This window comes from Meriones unguiculatus, chromosome X (assembly GCF_030254825.1).
Source record: "Meriones unguiculatus strain TT.TT164.6M chromosome X, Bangor_MerUng_6.1, whole genome shotgun sequence".
NCBI classification, from domain to species: Eukaryota; Metazoa; Chordata; class Mammalia; order Rodentia; family Muridae; genus Meriones; species Meriones unguiculatus.
This window is the reverse complement of record NC_083369.1, coordinates 82,720,253-82,741,631: the sequence shown is the minus strand read 5'-3', so window position 1 is coordinate 82,741,631 and position 21,379 is coordinate 82,720,253. Positions and strand designations below refer to the sequence as shown.

At 37.8% G+C, this 21,379-nt stretch overlaps 1 protein-coding gene across 1 annotated transcript in view; it reads left to right on the top strand.

The window, feature by feature from the left end:
- The window catches only part of Tenm1 (teneurin transmembrane protein 1), a 1,125,448-nt gene that overhangs the window by 758,943 nt on the left and 345,126 nt on the right, over positions 1 to 21,379 (top strand). Inside the window, exon 8 of the mRNA XM_060375702.1 lies at positions 20,998 to 21,197. Within this exon, the coding sequence (XP_060231685.1) occupies positions 20,998 to 21,197 (200 nt within the window). The remainder of the gene's footprint in view (positions 1 to 20,997; positions 21,198 to 21,379) is intronic.

Below are 21,379 nucleotides of genomic sequence, written 5' to 3'. Positions count from 1 at the left end.
AGAACGTAGGGGGTCATTTATTACTACAATTTAGCAGAATAATAGTATTTTCTTCTCTTCTAGGACCTATGAGATAACCAGTTGTGGGTTTGGGGCCTAATTAATAATATAATGTCTGTGAAGAATTGTGTCAGTAATTTGATGGGAATTGCACTGAATCTGTAGATTGCTTTTGGTAAGATGGCCATTTTTACTATATTAATCCTACCAAGCCATGAGCGTGGGAGATCTTTCCATCTTCTGATATCTTCTAATTCTTTCTTCAGGGACTGAAATTTTTTTCATACAAGTCTTTGACTTGTTTGGTTAGGCACTTCTTCAGACAACTAGGAATAGTGCTTCCTCAAGATCCAGCTATACCACTCCTAGGCAAATACCCAAAAGAGGCTCAAGTACACAATAAGGACATTTGTTCAACAATGTTTATAGCAGCTTTATTTGTAATAACCAGAACCTGGAAACAACCCAGATGTCCCTCAACAGAGGAATGGATATAGAAATTGAGGTACATCTATACAATGGAATATTACTCAGCTATTAAAAAAAACAAAAAACAAAAAACAAGGAAATCATGGAATTTGCAGGTAAATGGTAAGATCTGGAAAAGATCATCCTGAGTAAGCTATCCCAGAAGCAGAAAGAGGCACACAGTATATACTCACTCATATAGACATATAATATAGGATAAACCTACTAAAATATGTACACCTAAAGAAATTAATCAAGAGGGAGGACTCTTGCTAAAATGCTCAATCCCTATCCAGAAAGACAAAGCGGATGGGCATCAGAAGAAGGAGAAAAGAGGAAACAAGTCAGGGGCCTGTCCCAGAGGACTTCTGGAAAGCTCTGCCCTGCAGACTATCAATGTAGATACTGAGACTTATGGGCAAACTTTGGGCAGAGTGCAGGGAATCTTATGAAGGAAGTGGGAAACAGTAGGATCTGGAGAGGACAGGAACTCCACAAGGAGAGCAACAGAACCAAAAAATCTGAACACAGGGGTATTTCCTCGGACTAATACTCCAACCACAAAGCCCATGCATGGAGATAACCTAGGACCCCTGCACAGATATAGCCCATGGCAGTTCACTATCCAAGTGAGTTCCATAGTAATAGGAACAGGGACTGTCTCTGACATGAACTAATTGGCCTGCTCTTTAATTACCTCCCCCTGAGGGGAGAGCAGCCTTACCAGGCCACAGAAGAAGACAATGCAACCACTCCTGATGAGATCTAATTGACTAGGATCAGAAGGAAGGAAAAGAAGACCTCCCCTATCAGTGGACTTGGGGAGAGGCATGCATGCAGAGGGAGGAGGAAGGGAGGAATTGGGAAGGGAGGAGGGAGAGAACCACAGGACGGATACAAAGTGAATAAAGTGTAATTAATAAAGAATTTAATAAAAGAATACAATGCATTGGTTACATCTTTTATGGTGGGGTTTAAATCAAATGACAAAATTATGCTTAATCCCATAGTATTCATGCCACTGTTACACCAATGAGTTTGTAGGGCCAGTTCATTCATTATTATAACATTACTGCAGTATTCAAAGCTAAGTAAAGATGCTTATTACTTCTCTCCTCCAGTAACTTGTACAGAACTTCCCAACACAATAAAAACAACACAAAATTTACTTATTTGCAAAAAAATTAAGAAAAAATATTCAAAAGAATTAAATATTTTATTTTATACATTATCAATAAAAATATATAATCAAAATTCCACTCCAAATAAGCCTTTCAATTAAAAGAAATTTTAACAATTCCATTTTATCATAGACCGTATACATATACACATACATATATAAAGAGAAAAACTATGTAGTTTACTCTATAAGCTATTCTGATAGGTTATAAAGAATTTTCATTTCTGGACCTAATCTTTTATACATGTGCATAATATATTTATCAATTGTAAAATTAATTAATATATTTTAAACAAAGTAAGCTATTATAACCATATAAAGACAAAGGGGTTTTATTTACAAACATATAGTCTTTACTTTGATTTTTCAAATATCTAAGTGTTTAGACAGATTCAAGTATTCCTTTCTTCAAACCTTGGAATGAAAATAGGCTATCATTAAAAACAAATTTTCCCATTACCATTTGTTTTATTTTTGAAACTGTAACAACAACATTTTTTCCTTCTTGTTTCTCCAAATACTCCCATGTACTCTTTTTCTCTTTCAAATTTGTGACCTTTTTTCATTAAATGTTATTACATGCATATATTTATGTGGACATATGCATATATACACATATATTTATGCACATGTACAAATACATATATGTATATATGTGAATATACATATATGTGTTTATTTTTATATATGCACATATATGTATTTACATGTATTTCCAAATATAACTTGCTCAATCTGTTTAAGGTTAGTATGTGTGTTTTCAGAGGTGACCATTTAGTATTTGATAACCAATTTGTGTGTATTTTTATCCAGTGTTTACAATGCTTACTACGTGTGAGGTTCATTTCTCTACTTCTTTCTCAAACCTGTTTTGAAAATATATAATGTATGCAAAATTTTGTTTAACAGATAATCTGGATAAACACTTTTGATGAATTAAAAATTAGAAGTGGATTGGGACTCACTGTTAGAGTGCTTACTTTGCTTGTGTAGGCTTCTAGGATCAGTGCAGCCAGTCCTGATAAGACCTGATAGGCTAGGGTCAGATAGAAGGGGAGGAGATCCAACCCTACAGTGGACTACTAGAGGGGCATAGGGAGAGAAAAGAGAAGGAAGGTGGGACTTGGAGAAGATGAGGAATGGGCCTACATCCAGGATAAAAAGTGAATAAATCATAATAAAAAAGAAAACAAAAAACAGAATTTCAAAAATAAAAAATATAATTTAATAATATTCTATTTCAAAAAGTCATGTAAAACATTAACAAAACCATGTGGATAAAAGTTGTGTGTTTTGGCTATTTTATTTAGTATCTTCATAGTTTTAGATTATAGGAAACAGATAGATTTTACCTCCTTATTTTTCTTTAAGACCTAATATTCTAAATTTTACAAAGACTTATTAATGTGAAATTAATGTTATGTTTGAAATACCATAAATATGGTACTTAAACCATCTCACACACAATATGACCAATTAAGCTTTTTTTCAAAATAATGAATAAGCAATAGAATGAAATGAAGCATAGTTATTACATGGTTCTTTTCCTTGGAATACAATGTTTATATACTTTTCAGGGAATTCTTAAATGCCTTTATGAAATGTTATGTTTCTGTTAATACAAAGATAGTAGCATTTAACCTAATCATTTCTATATAATGGTTCCTTTAGTGAACACATATCCAATCTTGTACCAATGTTTGTCTGAGTTTTGACTTTTATACATTGAATCATAATAAAATTAAATATATCATATATATTAAATAAAAATATATGAATATATCCAGAATATAGTTATTACCCTTCATTTATAAAAATATTTCATAATCCTCATATTGTTAATGTTCAAGTATGAGTCTAGGTATTTAAAACCTTGGTCTGAGTGACAGAGTCATTGTAAATCACATCCATTATAAATTTCATGCCCAAAATTTGGACCTCAAGGTAGCTTGACCTTTTCCTGTTGAACAAAGATAATTTCACTTACTGTGTCATTTTCCAAAATAGCTTATCTGCTTTTGTTTTTATCCCGCTCAGCAGTTGATGCCTGTGTTGCAGTATAGAAAGAGAGTGCTTAGCTCAAACTAAGTTGGTGGATATTGGTAAGACTGTGATAACTACAGTATTGCACAGTATAATATGATTCATGCCTCTCAGCATTTTATTCCCATGTGTACAAGGAAAAGCATTCTGCTACTAGAGAGCATGCCCTTCTTGAGCCTTTTGATGTGCTCCAAAAAAATGGTTAAATGATCATTGAAACACTGAAATATGAACATTACAAAAGCATATTTTAGCATTCTGTGGCTTTAATTTTGTATAGAATCAGAGTCAGTGTTAAGTTTCTTAAGTGCTGCTCCATTTGCCTTTATTAATAAAGTATGTTTTTCATGTAAACCACAGTTGAGTCATTTTATATAGAATTTTTCAGTAGTTTTCCCCTTTTTAGTGTTACACCATTAAAAATTAAATGATAAATGACTTCATAATAACTGGGTTGCAATCCATAACCAATTTTGAGAAATACTAAAATAGGATTATATAATGGTATAAGTTCTCAATAAGAAGTTACTTCTCTTTCTGATGCATGAAACTCTAAGAAGTTAAAGGCTGGAAAATTTCCAATCTGCAAATTATGAGACTTCTCTTCTCTAATACCAAAACACCACCACTAGATTGTTTTCTCACTTTTATGTAATTTATGGTATACTTGTTTATTCATGTATTTTTATCTTTATTCATTTACATCACCTTAACTTTGTCCTCTCAAAGGGAAACCATTTTCCTGTAAAATTATTTTAATAAATTATTGATGCATTTGTACTCTATATGTACAATGATGCTAATAACCAGACATTTCCAACAGAAGAACTTCATGAGTCTCTTTTGATTTAATAAATAATATTAAAGAAGTATTACATTGTAATGCATATTGCTATTCATTGCAGAAGTAGAAGTTGTAATATTAGGTAAGACCTCCATATAAAGGTTAATGACCCTCAACCATTTTTGTGAAGTTTTAAAAATAAGTGCATTTATTAACTAAAGAGTATTTGTGACATCTAAAAATTGTATTGGTTAGCAGAAAAACATTTTGAATTGTTTTATGTTTATAATATTGTTTTCATGAGCAAATGGAGCATTTTAAGAAGTGATAAAAGATTCTAATGAGGATAGCTGTTGGATAAACCGAATATTAAGTTGAGAGCAAAAATGTCCATATTAAAAAAAAAAAAAAACCGCTATAGATATCAGAGGCAGTAGAACAAAGGTAGGACAGGAGCCTACCACAGAGGGACTCTACTGATAGAGGCATCGAAGCAGAGGCTGAGACTCATAGCCAAACTTTGGACAGAGTGCAGGTAATTTTATGAAAGAAGGAGGAGATAGACCTGGAAAAGACAGGAGTTCCAAAAGGAGACAAACAGAGGCAAAAAAAAAAAAAAATCCTGAGCCCCCTGGGGACCTTGCAGAGACTTAATAACCTAACCAAGGACAATGCATAAAGAAGACCTAAAACCCTGGCTCATATGTAGCCCATAGACTCCAGTCTTCAAATGGGTTCCCTAGTAAGGGACGCTGGGACTTTCTCAGGCATGAACTCAGTGCCAGGCTCTCTTATCACCTCCCCCTGTGGGGTGGAGCCTTGCCAGTCCACACAGGAAGACAATGAAACCAGTCCTGATGAGACCTGATAGGCTAGGGTCAAATAGAAGGAGATGAAGACCTCCTCTATCAGTGGACTAGGGGAGGAGCATAGGGGAAGGAGGGTGGGATTGGTAGGGTGCAACGGCCAGGATACAAACTGAATAAATTGTAAATAATGATAATAAATAAAAAGGGAAAATATCCATGTAAATATAGTCCATTAGTGTCCTGCCCATTAAAGATATTTATAGGTTCTAGAACCTTAAGAGTTAAATTTACAATTAAACCTTTAGGAACCAAATTGCTCTGTCTTGCATAGAAGAAAGGTAACTTTTGGTGATAAATAAAGTACTCTGTTGGCCATTTATTATCTCAAAGGGTGTATTGTATTAGAAATTTCAATTCCACATAGTATGTGTACTGTATTACATAATTATGTTCAAAATTTCATTTGAAATCTATTATTAACAATTAAAGTGAACATTTTTAAAATAACTAATACTCTTGGCCTTAACACTAAAAGCAATAATGTAGGTACTTTAGGGATTTAAAAGCTTCAAGGCATTAGCCTCTTAATAAAGTCAATGCAGGTGTGTTTCTCTTTTATTTTTTAATTAATTTTTTAATTAATTTCAATTTATTCATTTGAATCCCATCAGTAGCCCCCTCCCTCATCCCATTCCAATACCACCTTCTTCCCTCTTCTCCTCCCATGCCCTCTCCAAGTACATAGATAGAGGCTGTCCTCCTCCCATTTCATCTGACACTAGCCTAACAAGTCTCATCAAGACTGGCTGTATTGTCTTCCTCTGTGGCCTGGTAAGAATGCTCCCCTCTCAGGGGGAAGTGATCAAACAACCAGCCACTGAAATCATATTAGTGAAAGCAACTGTTCCACTTACTAGGGAACCCAATTGGACACTGAGCTGCCATGAGCTACATTTTTGCAGGGGTTCTAGGATACCTCCGTGCATGGTCCTTGATTGGAGTATCAGTCTTAGAAAAGACTCCTGGGGCCAGAATTTTTTTGCTTCTGTTACTCTCCTTGTGGAGCTCCTGTCCCTTACAGGTCTCTCATCACCCCCTTCTTTCATTGGATTCTTTGCACTCCGCACAAAATTTGGCTATAAGTCTCAGCATCTGCTTTAACACCCTCCTGGGTAGTGTTTCAGAAGCCCTCTGTGGTAGGCTCCTGTCCTGTTCTCTGTTTTGTCCCTCTTTCTATTTTCATCCCCTTTGCCTTTCTGAATTAGGACTGATCATCTTACCCATGGTCTTCCTTCTTGCTTAGCTTCTTTAAGTGTACAGATTTTAGTATGTTTATCCTATATTGTATGTCTCATATCCACTTATTTTTTTATTTAATTTTATTCTTTTCTTATCAGTTACATTTTATTAACTCTGTATCCCAGCCGTGTCCGGATCCTTCATCTTCTCCCAGTCCCTCCCTCCCTCCCTCATCTCCACCGTGCCCCTTTCCAAGTCCACTGATAAGGGGGGACCTCCTCCCCATCCATCTGATCCTGTTTTATCAGGTATCTTCAGGACTGGCTGCAAAGCCCTCCTCTGTGGCCTAACAGGACTGCTCCTCCCTTGGGGGTGGGGCGGCCAAACAGCCAGTCATTGAGTTCCTGTTAGAAATAGTACTTGTTCCCCTCACTTTGGGAAACCAATTGGTTACTGAGCTACCACAGGCTACATCTGAGCGGAGGTTCTAGGTTATATCCATACATGGTCCTTGGTTGAATGTCAGTCTCAGAAAAGATCCTGTGCCCAGATATATTTGGTCCTTGTGGAGCTCCTATCCTTTCCCCATCAAACTAACTCCCTTTCTTTCTTATGATTCCCTGTACTCTGCCAAAGGTTTGGTTATGAGTCTTTGCTTTGAAAACACTGCTAGTTAGAGTCTTTCAGATGCGCTCAGTAGGCTCCTGTCATACGTTCAATGCACATCCCATCTGTCTTTCTAAACGAGGATTGATCATCTTACCCCATGTCCACTCTCTTGATTATCTTTTTTAGGTGTATAGATTTCATTATGTTTATCATATCTTATAGGTCTATATAAGTGAGTATATCCCATGTTCACTCAGAATGATCTTTTCTAGACCCCACCATTTGCCTGCAAATTTCATGATTTCCTCCTTTTTGATTGCTGAGTAGTATTCCATTGTGTAAAAATACCACAATTTCTGTACCCATTCCTTCATTGATGGACATCTGGGTTGTTTCCAGGTTCTGGCTATTACAAATAAAGCTGCTATAAACATGGTTGAGCAAGTATCCCCTTTGTGTACTTGAGCAAATTTTGGGTATATACCTAGCAGTGGTATAGCTGGGTCTTGAGGAAGCACTATTCCTAATTGTCTTAGAAAACGCCAGATAGATTTCCAGAGTGGTTGTACCAGTTTACATTCCCACCAGCAGTGGAGGAGGGTTCCCCTTTCTCCACAACCTCTCCAGCATGTGTTGTCACTTGAGTTTTTCATCTTGGCCATTCTCATGGGTGTAAGGTGATATCTCAGGGTCGTTTTGATTTGCATTTCCCTGATGGCTAAGGAGGATCAGCATTTCTTTAAGTGTTTCTCTGCCATTCGATATTCCTCTGTCAAGAATTCTGGATATAAGCCCTCTATCAGATATTTGATTGGTGAAGATCCTTTCCCAGTCTGTAGGCTGTCATTTTATTCTGATGACAGTGTCATTTGCTTTACAGAAGCTTTTTAGTTTCATGAGCTCCCATTTATTGATTTTTGATCTTAGAACCCATGTTGTTGGTGTTCTGTTAAGGAAGCAGTCTCCTGTGCAAATGAGTTCAAGGCTCTTCCCCACTGTTTCTTCTAACAGGTTTAGTGTGTCTGGTTTTATGTTGAAGTCTTTGATCCACTTGGACTTTTGGTTTGTGCAGGGCAATAAATATGGATCTAGTTGCATTTTTCTACATGTAGACATACAGTTACACCAGCACCATTTGTTGAAGATGCTGTACTTTTTCCATTGTATATTTTTTGCTTCGTTGTAAAAATCAAGTATCTGTAGGTATGTGGGTTTATTTCTGGGTCTTCTATTTGGCTCCATTGATTCACCATTATGTTTCTACAATTTCTGTATCCATGCCTCCACTGAGGGGCATCTGGGCTGTTTCCAGCTTCTGGCTATTACAAATAAAGCTGCTATAAACATGGTTGAGCAAATGTCCTTATTGTGTACTTGAGCCTCTTTTGGGTATATGCCTAGGAGTGGTATAGCTGGATCTTGAGGAAGCGCTACTCCAAGTTGTCTGAGAAAGCACCAGATTGATTTCTAGAATGGTTGTACAAGTTTACATTCACACCACCAGTGGAGGAGGGTTCCCCTTTCTCCACAACCTCTATAGCATGTGTTGTCACTTAAGTTTTTGATCTTAGCCATTCTGATGGGTGTAAGGTGAAATCTTAAGGTCATTTTGATTTGCATTTCCCTTATGACTAAGGACGTTGAACATTTCTTTAAATCTTTCTCTGCCATTCGACATTCCTCTATTGAGAATTAACTGTTTAGCTCTGTACTCCATTTTTTAATTGGATTACTTGATTTGTTGCTGTTTAACTTCTTGAGTTCTTTATATATACTGGATATTAGTTTGAAGGGAGATTTTTAATGGGTGCATTTATTTCCATGGGGGATAGAGGACTATGTAATCTATTTACCTAGTCTTGATATAATTTTTTTAATGGAATCTATCTAGGAAATTGTCAAATTTTCAAATGTCGTCACATATAGACTTTTGTAGTAAGACCTAATTTTTGTTACGGTTTCCTCAGTGTCTGTCTCTATATGCCTCTTTTCCTTTCTGATTTTGCTTATTTGGATAGTTTCTCTTTGCCTTTTAGTTTGGTTATGGATTTGTCTATCTTGTTGATATTCTCATAGAATCAGGTCTTGGTTTCATTGATTCTTTGAATTTTTTTTTTGTTTCTTTCTGTTTCATTGATTTCAGGTATGAGTTTGATTACTTCCAATCCTATACTGGTCTTGAGTGTGTCTGCTTTCTTTTTTTCTGTGGCTTTTAGGTGTGCCATTAAGTCTCAAACTTCTCTTTGGAGAAACTTACAGCTTTCCTCCAAGCATTCCTTAGCAATGTTTTCATTGTGTCCCATAAGTTTGGGTAAGTTGTGCTTTCATTTTCAATGAATTTTAGGAAGTCTCTAATTTATTTTTTCTTCCTTTCTTCCCTGACCAATCTGTCAGTGAGTAAAGAGTTGTTTCATTTCCATGTGTATGTAGGCTTTTTGTAATTTCTCTTTTTGTTGAGGTCTAGCTTTAGGCCATGGTGTTCTGATGGGATATAAGGGATTATTTCGATCTTCTTGTATTTGTTGAGGCTTACATTGTGCCAGACTATATGGTCAAATTTTGAGAAGGTTCCGTGAAGTGCTGGGTTTGGTTGAAAAATTCTGTAGACATCTATTAGGGCCCTTTTATTTAGGACCTCTGTATGTTTCATTATTTCCCTATTGAACTTCTGTCTAGATAATCTGTCCCTTGGTGGGAGTGGAGTGTTGAAGTTTCCCACTATTAAACTTTTGGGATCAATGTGTGATTTAAGCTTTAATAATGTTTCATTTACAAATGTAGGTGTTTTTTGTATTTGGGGCATAGATGTTCAGGATGTTCAGGATTGTGATGTTCTCCTGGTGGATTTTTTCTTTGATGAAAATGAAGTACCCCTCCTCATCTTTTTTGATTAATTTTGTTTGAAAGTCTATTTTATTAAATATTATGATAGCTACCCCAGCTTGTTTTTTGTGTCCTTTTGCTAGGAAAACATTTTTCCAGCCCTTTTACTCTGTGTTAGTGTTTATCTTTGTTGCAAATGTGTGGTTTTTGAATGCAGCAGAAAGTTGGATCTGGATTCCACAACAATTCTGCTAGTCTTTGTCTTTTTATGGAAAGTTGAGTCCATTGATTTTGATAGATAACAGTGACCGATGAATGTTAGTTCTTTTTATTGTGGAGTTGGTGGTGTTACTATGTTTCTATATTTGCGTTCTTTTAATTTTTTTTTGTTGTGAACTTAACTATATCTTGTCTTTTCTTGGGTGTAGTTGCTTTTGTTGGATTGGAGTTTTCCTTCTAGTATCTTCTGTAGGGCTCATTTGCTGTGAAGATATTGTTTAAGTGTAGTTTTTTAATGGAATATTTTGTTTTTTCCGTCTCTGTAGATTGAAAGCTTTGCTGGGTTTAGTAATCTTGGTTGGCATCTGTGGTCTCTTGGAGTCTGCATGTCTTCTTCTTCTGGCTCTCTTAGTTTCTGATAAGAAGTCTGGTGTGATTCTTATAGATCTATCTTTATATGTTACTTGGCCTTTTTCCCTTGCTGCTTTTAATATTTTTTCTTTGTTCTGTAGATTTAATGTTTTGCCTATTATGTGACATGAAGAATCTCTTTTCCGGTCTAGTGTATTTGTTGTTCTGTAGGCCTCTTGTATGTTAATCATCATCTCTTTAAGTTGGAAACATTTTCTTCTATGATTTTTTTTGAAAAAGTTTTTTTTCTTTGGAACCTGGAAGCTTCTTTTTCATATATTCTTATTATTCTTATATTTTTATCTTCTCATGGTGTCATTGTTTTCTTGGTTGTTTTGTTTTTGGAACTTTTCTGATTGTTCTTTTCCTTTGAGAGATGTATTAATTTCTGCAATTGTACCTTTAGTAACTGAGATTCTCTCTTCCATCGTTTGTTTGGTGATGTTTACTTTTTTGGTTCCTCATCTTTTCTCTAAGTTCTCCATCTCCAGGGTTTTCTCTATTTGTCTTTTCTTTATTGATTCTAATTCTGTTTTCATGTCTTGCACCATTTCCTTCATCTGTCTAAATGTGAATTATTGTCTTTCCCTGATGCCCTCTATTTTTTGTTTGTTTCCTCTCTACATACCTCTACTTGTGCCTCTACATGTGCCCCTATTTGTTTGGCTGTATGTCTTTGAAAACTTTGTTTGTTTCCTCTTTATGTGCCTCTAATAACTGGATATGCATAGTTTTAAGATATTTTTTTTGTATTTCCGATGATTTAAAATATCCATTATTTTTGGGGTTGCTGCTGAAGCCATGATATCCTATTTATATTGTATATGTTCTTATGCAGACCTCTAGCCATCTGCTTCTGCATAATATTCACTCTTTGTTCCTGGAGTCTGTACTTCAGACTGGGTCCATCTTTCTCTGGTGTCTTGAGTATTCTTTAGGAGGATCAGAGAAGACCACCAATTTGAGAGTGGATGTGGTGTTTCAGCTGTAGCTAAGGGAGGAAGTTTACAGGCATATGTGCATAAAAACTGGGGCATGTGTGGAATTTTGCCTTCAAGGACAGGGTGCTTGAGCGTATAGATGCCTGGAAGAGTGGAGCATAAGTGCAGGTGGAGTTGCTGGCACTGTTTGCAGGTGCAATGTGTATGCACAGGTGCCCTGAATGTCTCAGTGGCCCACAGGTCTGTCTTACTTTCCTCCAGGTATTCAGATCTGTCTGGGTTGCACCATCTTGGCTCCAGGAATTGTTTGCCTGGACTCCACTGGGAGACCCTCAGAACCTTGCCTTCCATTTTCTCCCAATGATCCCTTAGTTGCCCACAGTGGGTGTTTAGGTAGAAGGGATCTGATGTCTGGCTGTTAGCGTATAGGGACTCTGGATCTAGGCCTCTGCATGCACTAACTTGAAGGAGCACTCCCTTGCTCACAGGCCTAATTGGAATACAAAGGGGTTCCCCCCCGTTCTCTATTCTCATATTTGGGCCTGAATGGGCAAATGAAAGTGTAGGAGATCTGTCAGCTTAGTGATGTCCACTGTTTGTCTGCTGGGCAGGGAGACTCCTACTTCGGGCTACTGCATCTGCAGTCTCATTCACCAAGCATGGAGGCTCCTGCTTGAGGCAGCAGCAGCCTACCACAGCCACAGACCTGAGGCCAGTACAGAGGCAGCTTCTGCCATCTGGGTCACTGAGCAGGGAGGCTCATGTTTGGGCCAACCACTGACTCCTCTGCCAAGCAGGGAGGCCCGGACTTGGGCCAAGGGGAAGTGCAGGGGTTATCGAATATCCTCCACTTTCCTGCCCAGGAGATGGTCACAGGTGACCTGGATCCAAACTGGCCCAGCTTGCAGGTTGTCCCCTCTCATGCAGGAAGCCTCAGTGTAGATGCTCTGGCTTCAGCTACCTCCTCCCCACTCATCAATTTTGGAGTTTCTGATCCTGTGTCCCTCAGATAAGGTGAATGCTCTTTGCATGTTACCTTGGACTCTCTGCTGGTATGTTTCTTTAATGGGCTCTTAATTTTATGTCAGTTGAACACAAAGAACAGGGACCATGGTTTGTTTTTAAAGTGTTTGGTATGGAGATAGAATTTATGGCTGATAAATACAGAGATTAAATGAAATAAGACCAACTTAAACTTTCCCTCTTGAGGTATAAAACCTCCCTTCTTAAAATGGAAGTGAATCAACTCTCTTTCATCGTTGTGTATTCCTTCCCTCCCCCACTATCACATAACATAATATTCCACAGAAAGATATATTAAGCTACCATATCAAACAAAGTTATGCTTGTACAAACTGAACATCTGCTCTTACAGACAAGGAACTTCTGAGTTTCATAGATTTGGCTATTAGTAGTATCCAAAAATATCCAAACTCACAATCATGGTGTCAGTTTAAAGCTCACTTTGCCTTCACAACTATTACCATCACTTGCCAGATATTGACAAGTGAATAATGATGGTTCATAGGCACCACTTGGGATCCTATAAAAGTGTACTCACTCAGTGCTTATATTTGAAGATTCCTCTATTCAGTCGCATTAAAATTTGACAAGCTCTGTTTTGGACTCTTCTTTATTGTTCTTATCTCTTTCTCCTGCTTTCCATCTATACTAAAGTACTTTTCAGAGAAATGTACATTTTCTACAGAAGTTATTTATGCTTCCCCTAAATTCAAGTATTTGTGTCATTTCACCTGAATCAATGATATATACTTCCTATGTTGTTTCTTGTGTCTCCCTCTAATTCCTTCCTACAATCTGCCTCAGGATTTGAATAAAGCATGCAGACATTTCCTGTTTTGGCAGCTGTGCAGTTTTGCTGGAGTTTGTGCATAACATGCTATTACTATATCTCTGAGCTATACTGTAGCCCTTCCTCTATTAAAATATAATTATCTACTAAATTAATTAATTGCTTCACTTTATATCCTGTCTTAACTCCATCCCTCCTTACCTCTCAGCCCCTCCTTCCCTCTCACTCCCCTCACCTATTCCTCCGCAAAAGAGAGGCCCCTTTCCCATACAAGCCAACTCATCAAGTTCTATCATAACCTAGTGTGTTCTCTTCCCCTATGACCTGAGAAAGCAGTTACTCCAGGATGAAGTAATTGAAAAGCTGGGAAGAGAGTCCATGTCAGATATATCCCCCACTCCCATTATCCCATTATTAGGGAACCCACATGAAACCTGAGCTGCCCATCAGCTACCACTTTTTAGGGGCCTAGGTCCAATTCATGCAAGGTCTTTGGTTGATGCTTCAGTCTCAGCAGGCACCTCTTGGCCCTGGTTAGTAGGCTCCGTTGGTATTGTTATGAAGCTCCTATAACCTCCAGGCTCTTTTCTCCTTCCCACCCCTCTTTTCCACAAGACTCCCTACACATTGCCCAGTGGTTGGCTGTGAGTCTCAGCATCTGTTTCAAGGCTCTGCTCTGTGGAGCCTCTCAGAGGACAACTCTTCTTGACTTCTGTCTGCCAGCATAGCAGAGTATCATTAATAATGTCAGAGGTTGGTTCTTTCTCATGGAGTGGGCATTGGGTTGGATCAGGCATTGATTGGACCTTCCCTCTGTCTCTGTTGTGTCTGCTCTATCTTTATCCCTACACATCTTGTAGGAATGGTGGATTTTGAGTTGAAGTTTTTGTGGATGGGTTGGTGTTCCCTTCCCTCTACTAGAGGAGGGTGTCCTCTTCTCTCTCTATGGCCCCTGCTACTAGGTGTCTCTGCTAGAGTCTCTCTCATACCCCCCCCCAGAAGCCTACTCTTATTTAGGTCTCAAGCTTGTCAGAGAGATGCCCTCGCCCTCAGTTTCTCTTTTCTCTACAGGCCTTTTTTCCTCCAGTCCCCATTCTCCCAAGGTCTGATTTCCACCCTAATTTCTCTCTGTGTTTCCTCTCCTACCTTATTCCCTTCAACCATTACCTCTGTCTATTCTATTTCCCCTTCTGAGTGAGATTTAAGCATCCTTCCTTGAATCCTCCATATTACTTATTTTCCTAGGGTCTGTGCATTGTTGTGTACTTATCCTGTATGATGCGGCTAAAATCCACTTATAAATGAGCAAATACCACGTGTGTCTTTATGGGCCTGGGTTACCTTGCTCAGGATGATCTTTTCTAGCTTCATCTATTTGCCTGCAAATTTCATGATTTCTTTCTTTTCGATAGCTGAGTAGTATTCCATTGTATTTATGTGTCACAGTTTCTTTATTCATTCTTCAGTGAAGGATATCTAGGTTATTTCCATCTTACACCCATCAGAATGGCTAAGATTAAAAACTCAAGTGACAAAACATGCTGGAGAGGATGTGAAGAAAGGGGAACCCTCTTCCATTGCTGGTGGGAGCATAAACTTGTACAACCACTTTGGAAATCAAAATGGCTCTTTCTCAGAAAATTAGTAATAGCTCTACCTCAAGAGTCAGCTATAACACTCAGGGGTATATACCCCCCGCTCCCCCCTAAAAAAAAAGCTCCACCACACAACAAGGACACTTTCTCAAATATAGTTATAGCCCCTATATTCAGAATAGCCAGAACTGGAAACAATCTACTAAAAAATTTAATGAGACATGTGAAAGACTTAAACTGGTATTACACTACAGAAAGAATAATGATCCTAAGAGAGCAGAGTCTGTCTCTGGCATGAGACAGTGGCAGGCTTTAGGATCACCTCCCCCTGGGAGTTGCAGCCTTGCCAGGCTACAGAGGAAGACAATGCAGACAGTCCTGATGAGACCAGATAGACTAGGGTCAGATAGAAGAAGGGAGGGAAGACTTCCCCTATCAGTGGACTAAAGAAGGGCCATAGGGGGAAAAGAGTGCTAGAGGGTGAGATTGGGAGGAGATGAGGGAGAGAGCCACAGCAGGGATACAAAGTGCAAAATTATGATCAATATTCAATAGTTTTTTAAAGGAGTGTTACTAAATAAAAATTCCAGTGCAAGATATAGGATATCAACCTTCCAATAGTTGTTAATCAGTGATAACATGGAGATCTCCCCCAAAGAAATGTAGGCTATTGCCATTATTTGTAGTTGTCCACCAGAACTTGATGGTAAGACCTTATTGAAAAAGCCACCATAAACTTTGCTTAGAAGATTAGAAATCAAGCTGATGGTGACATGGGGGATTCTTCACTATTTTCAAAGTACCAGAAGGTGATATATGTCTACTGAGAGAGAAAAATCAACTGTCTTACCCATATGTCAACATTGTGAAGTTTAACAATGACTAACCTAGGAATGTATGCTGATGGGAATAATAGTGGCATGAATGTATTGACGTAATTATCACTTTGTTACTTTATTTAAGGCCCACTTCAAAACAGAAAAAGCATGGTTGGTCCTATACTTCTGATTAAGAGTCAAAAGCTGATGAGTTCATCGGTCCCATGAGTGAAACTACTAGTATTAGTTTACTAAATGGACACAGTATCAAGTTTTCATCTAGATGTGTATCACAACACCTATAGATCAGTGCAAGTGTAACTGTCTGGCTTTATCAGAGATGCAACTTTGTACACTGGACAGTGGTTAACACAAAAATTCACAACTGGTCAAAAATACAAAGAACAAATGCCTATGGTGTGTTCATCTATATATGAACCACCTCTAACACACTCCTCCCCCACAAAGGCTCAGGAAACATCATGGAAAAGAAGGCAGAATAATTGTATGAAACAGAGTTTGTGTATAACAGTGGTGAAACTGTTTCTATGGACATGCCTGAACAATAACTGCACAAAGTCAAGCTAATCTTTCTAGTGTGGACAGGGAGAGACTCACAAACTTCCACCTGTAGCTGAGGAATTAGTAACAGATGAAGGCTTCTGGAGTAGAGCAAGTTAGTTGACTTTATTGGTATGATCCCTGGCAGTATAATCATGTTCTGCTGGTAGACACACAAAAATTTGTATGTGGCAGCATACTTGGACTTAGTACAAGGATTTAGGTGAAGTATGTGGAGTAAATATAACCAAAATAAAATGTATGCACATATGAATATTTAAATATTTAATAAAATATATCATTTTTCTTTTATTTTTGAAATAATAGTATAATTACATCATTTATCCCTTCCCTTTCTTCCATCTCAAACATCCCATATACCCATCCTTGCTCTGATTCAAATGCATGGATTCTTTATTTCATTAATTGATGTTACATTCATATTTTCACCTGTATATACATATATATTCTTAAATATATCTGGCTAAGTCTGTTTAATGTTACTTGTATGTATGTTTTCAGGCCTGACAATTTGGCATTGAATAATCAATTAATTTGCTCTTTCCCGGAGAAGACTATTTTTTAATATTTTATTTTTAAATAATTTTATACATCCACTTGTATCCCAGCTGTAGCCCTCTCCTTCTTTCCCTCCCAATCCCCCCTCCCTCCTTCATCTCCTCCCTGTTCCCTTCCGAATCCATTGAGAGGGGGTGTCCTCCTCTGCTTCCATCTGGCCCTAGCTTATCAAGTATCTTCAGGATGGTTGCAATGTCCTTATCTGTGGCCTAGCAAGGCTGCTCTTCCCTAGGTGGGGAGGGGAAGCTCAATGAGCCAGAAATTGAGTTCATGTCAGAAACAATTCCAGTCTCCCTTATTAGGGATGCCACCTGGATGCTGAGCTACCATGGGCTATGCCTGAGCAGGGGTTGTAGGTTATATCCATGCATGGTCCTTGGTTGGATAAACTGTCTCAGAGAAGACCCCTGTGCCCAAATATATTTGAATGTTGTGGGGCTCTCTGTTCCCTCTAGGTTATATTAATTCCTCCTTCCTTCATATGATTCATTACACTCTACCAAAGGCTTGGTTATGGGTCTCAGCATCTGCTTTGATACACTGTTAGGTAGAGTCTTTAAGGTGCCTTCTGTGGTAGGCTACTGTCCTGTTACTTGTTTTCTCCTACTTCCAATGTCCATTCCTTTTGTCTTTCTAGATGAGGATTGATCATCTTACCCCTGGTCATCTTTCTTGTTTATCTTCTTTAGGTGTACATATTTAAGTATGTTTATCCTATTTTATAGGTCTAGTACCTACTTATAAGTGAGTATATACCATGTGTCTCTTTCTGCTCCTGGGATACCTCACTCAGAATGATCTTTTCTAGATCCCAACATTTGCCTACAAAATTCATGATTTCCTTGTTTTTAATTGCTGAGTAGTATTCCATTGTGTAAAAGTACCACAAGTTCTTTATCCATTCCTCTGTTGATGGACATCTGGGTTGTTTCCAGGTTCTGGTTATTACAAATAAAGCTGCTACAAACATGGTTGAGCAAATGTCCTTGTTGTGAACTTGAACATCTTTTGGATATATGCCTAGGAGTGGTATAGCTGGATCTTGAGGAAGCACTATTCCTAATTGTCTTAGAAAGAGCCATATTGATTTCCAAAGTGGTTGTACCAGTTTACATTCCCACCTGCAATGGAGGAGGGTTCCCCTTTCTCCACAACCTCTCCAGCATGCGTTGTCTCTTGAGTTTTTGATCTTAGCCATTCTGATGGGTGTAAGTTGAAATCTCAGGGTCATTTTGATTTGCATCTCTCTGATGGCTAGGGATGTTGAACATCTCCTTATGTGTTTTTCTGCCATTCTATATTCTTCTACAGAGAATTCTCTGTTTAGCACCATACCCCATTTTTTAACTGGGTTGCTTGAATTATTGCCTTTTAACTTCTTTAGTTCTTTATATATTCCACATATCAGCCCTCTGTCAGGTGTTGAGTTGGTGAAGATCCTTTCCCAATATGTAGGCTGTCGTTTTGTTCTGGTGACAGTGTCCTTTGCTTTACAAAACAGTTTCATGAGGTCCCATTTATTGATTGTTGCTCTTAGGGCCTGTGATTATTATATTTAATAAAATATTTTTCTTTTATTTTTGAAATAATAGTATAATTACATCATTTATCCCTTCCCTTTCTTCCATCTCAAACATCCCATATACCCCTCCTTGCTCTGATTCAAATGCATGGATTCTTTATTTCATTAATTGATGTTACATTCATTTTTTCATCTGTATGTACATATATATTCTTAAATATATCTGGCTAAGTCTGTTTAATGTTACTTGTATGTATGTTTTCAGTCCTGACAATTTGACATTGAATAATCAATTTGCTCTTTCCTGGAGAATACTATTTTTCCACTATCAGCATTTCCTGGTTGCCTATAGTGTTTTTTGTAGAGTTGAGACCCCGTGGACTTTCTCCCATCTACCTTGTCATATCTATTATTGGAAAAACCTTTTCCATTTCATGTTTTGGTAGTCATGTTGGTGAGACTTTATGGATGTAGCTTCTGTCACTCCTAAGAGACAAAAATCTCACCACAATGCCTGATCCTGTGCCTCTTGGAATCATTCTCCATCCTCTTTTGCAGTATTCTCTGAGACTGCGGTATGGAAGTCTTGTGTAGATGTATCCACTAGAACTGGGTTTCACGACTATGCATTTTGTATGGTTGTGGCTTGCTGTAATAGCCCCTGTCTATTAATAGAGCAGTTTTCATGACAAATGCTAAAAGCTACACTTTTCTCTTCATAGTGCAGTTAGGAATTATCCTGTTTTAGTAACATGGTGGTTTTCATTTCTCAAAGATCCATGACATCACTATACCTGGTTAGGTTTCTAGTAACAGGTATAGTATCCCTGTTGTTAAACATGTCTAAAGGCCTGTAAGGGAGTTGTTGGTTACTGCCAAGATATGTATGCCATTACTGCACCCTTAATTTTACTGTGTCAGACAGATTGTTATGGTGGTAATTGGTAGATGCCATAGCTGGGTAGGACCACTGTTTGGTGCCCTACTTTGGAAGTTTATATGGCACCTCCTCTTACCATGAAAGCCAGCCGTCAGGGACAAGGAATTCAGGTCATTTCTAACTCATGGTCCTTTGAGCCCTGTGCTCCAAATGCATGGTATCTTTATTATAAGGATGTATGCTCCACCTAATTGGGGCAACCAAGAACAATAGCAGCTGTATTCTTTGGAAGTCTCTTAAATACCTCCAACCAGCAATGCAAAAGTCTTCTAACACCTACAATTTCAGGTTTTGTTAGATTATCTTTGGCACTTGTAGAGATTATTGCTAGCTCAGAAGAAAATTTTGAGTTATACTATATATGCATATTTATACAAATAATTATGTGTATTATGGGTTTTCTTTAGATAAACCAGTAATAATATGCTTCCTTATTGCCACGCTGGGTTTACTTTTCACCTCATGGAATCCAGAAATGTTGCATACAGGGCTGGATTGGAGGGAGTGAAGTTTACTGTGATGGGTAGGTGCAGACATGATCACAGTCAGCAAGAATGCTAAAGAAACAGCCTTCTCTGGAGACACTTTTCAGTGAAACAAAACAAGAGCTATATAAACCTTGTGGAATGGGTAGAGGTTTGGGGGAAGAGTGTACATCATTGGCTGGAACCAAGTCTCTGGAAGTGCTTCATTTGCATAAAAAGGAATTCCAGGTGTTTGCTGGATATGTTTTTATAAGGAGAGAGGAAGTTTAACCTAAAACAGGACTACCTCAGATGTGACAGAGGTGGAGGTTGCAAGGCTACTTGCACCATGACATGCAGGCCCAGAACAAGGGAGAAATGATCCTACTCTTGCAGGTCTCAAGACAAAATTTTTGAGATTTGGATATGTCTCAACCCTACTCTTGCTCCAGCTGGCTACCCTGTTCACACAGCTCACCCACCCCACACCTTATGACTTTCTCAGATATTATTACTATTCTGAGTTATCTTTACTAATCAAATCCTTTTGACTGCTTCTCAAGACAATATAGACAATATGTCATCATTTCTCTCCAATCCTGTCTAGAACTATTCTTTATATATGCATATCCTACAGCCTTCAGATCAAAATTTCATCTCATTGTGTATTAGTGCAAGCTTCCTTGCCACGTCCTTACATATTTTACATAGCTATATTGAAATATTCTGCTTCTTCTAAGACTTATGTTCAATGCCAAGACCCTTAATTTCCATTTTATGACTCATTCATCCATTGAGTTATTGAATAATTATATAATGATCATGTGTGTGTGTGTGTGTGTGTGTGTGTGTGTGTGTGTGTGTGACTGGATGTGCAGGGGCTGGTAGGTAAAAGGGGGCTCCCTTTTCTGAGAAGAAGGGAAGGGAGAAAGAGGAAAGAAAGTGAGAGAGTGGGTGTGAGAGGAGAGGAAGAGGGAGGTCTGTTTGGGATGTAAAGTGAATAAATAATTTTTTAAAAGTCCCATTAGAAGATATTTAATTTGAGGAATAGCTTGAAAGATACAGGGAGGAAGAAATGTTGAGTAGGTGGTTTTGATATATTTGTTCTTAAAAAGCTAAAAAGCATTGCTTTAAAAATTAAGATTAATAATATGTATAATTATCTCTTTTTAAAACCAGTGTTTCAGAAGGGAAGAGCAATTGACACTGGAGAAGTTGACATTGGAGCACAGGTCATGCAGACCATTCCACCCGGCCTATTCTGGCGTTTCCAGATTACTATCCACCATCCTATATATATGAAATTCAATATTTCTTTAGCCAAGGACTCTCTGCTGGGAATTTATGGAAGAAGAAACATTCCACCTACACACACTCAGGTATTTGATATAATAGGTATTTTCTTAAATCCTTTTAAGGGTACTATATCAAACAATTCACAGTTCAGATGTTGTGATTTGTGAATATTGTAGGATTCAAAAATGAAGGCAAAAAATCTTTGCAACAAAGAGATATCAATACTAATCACACTTTAATGAAAACACAGCAAGTAAAATTAAAG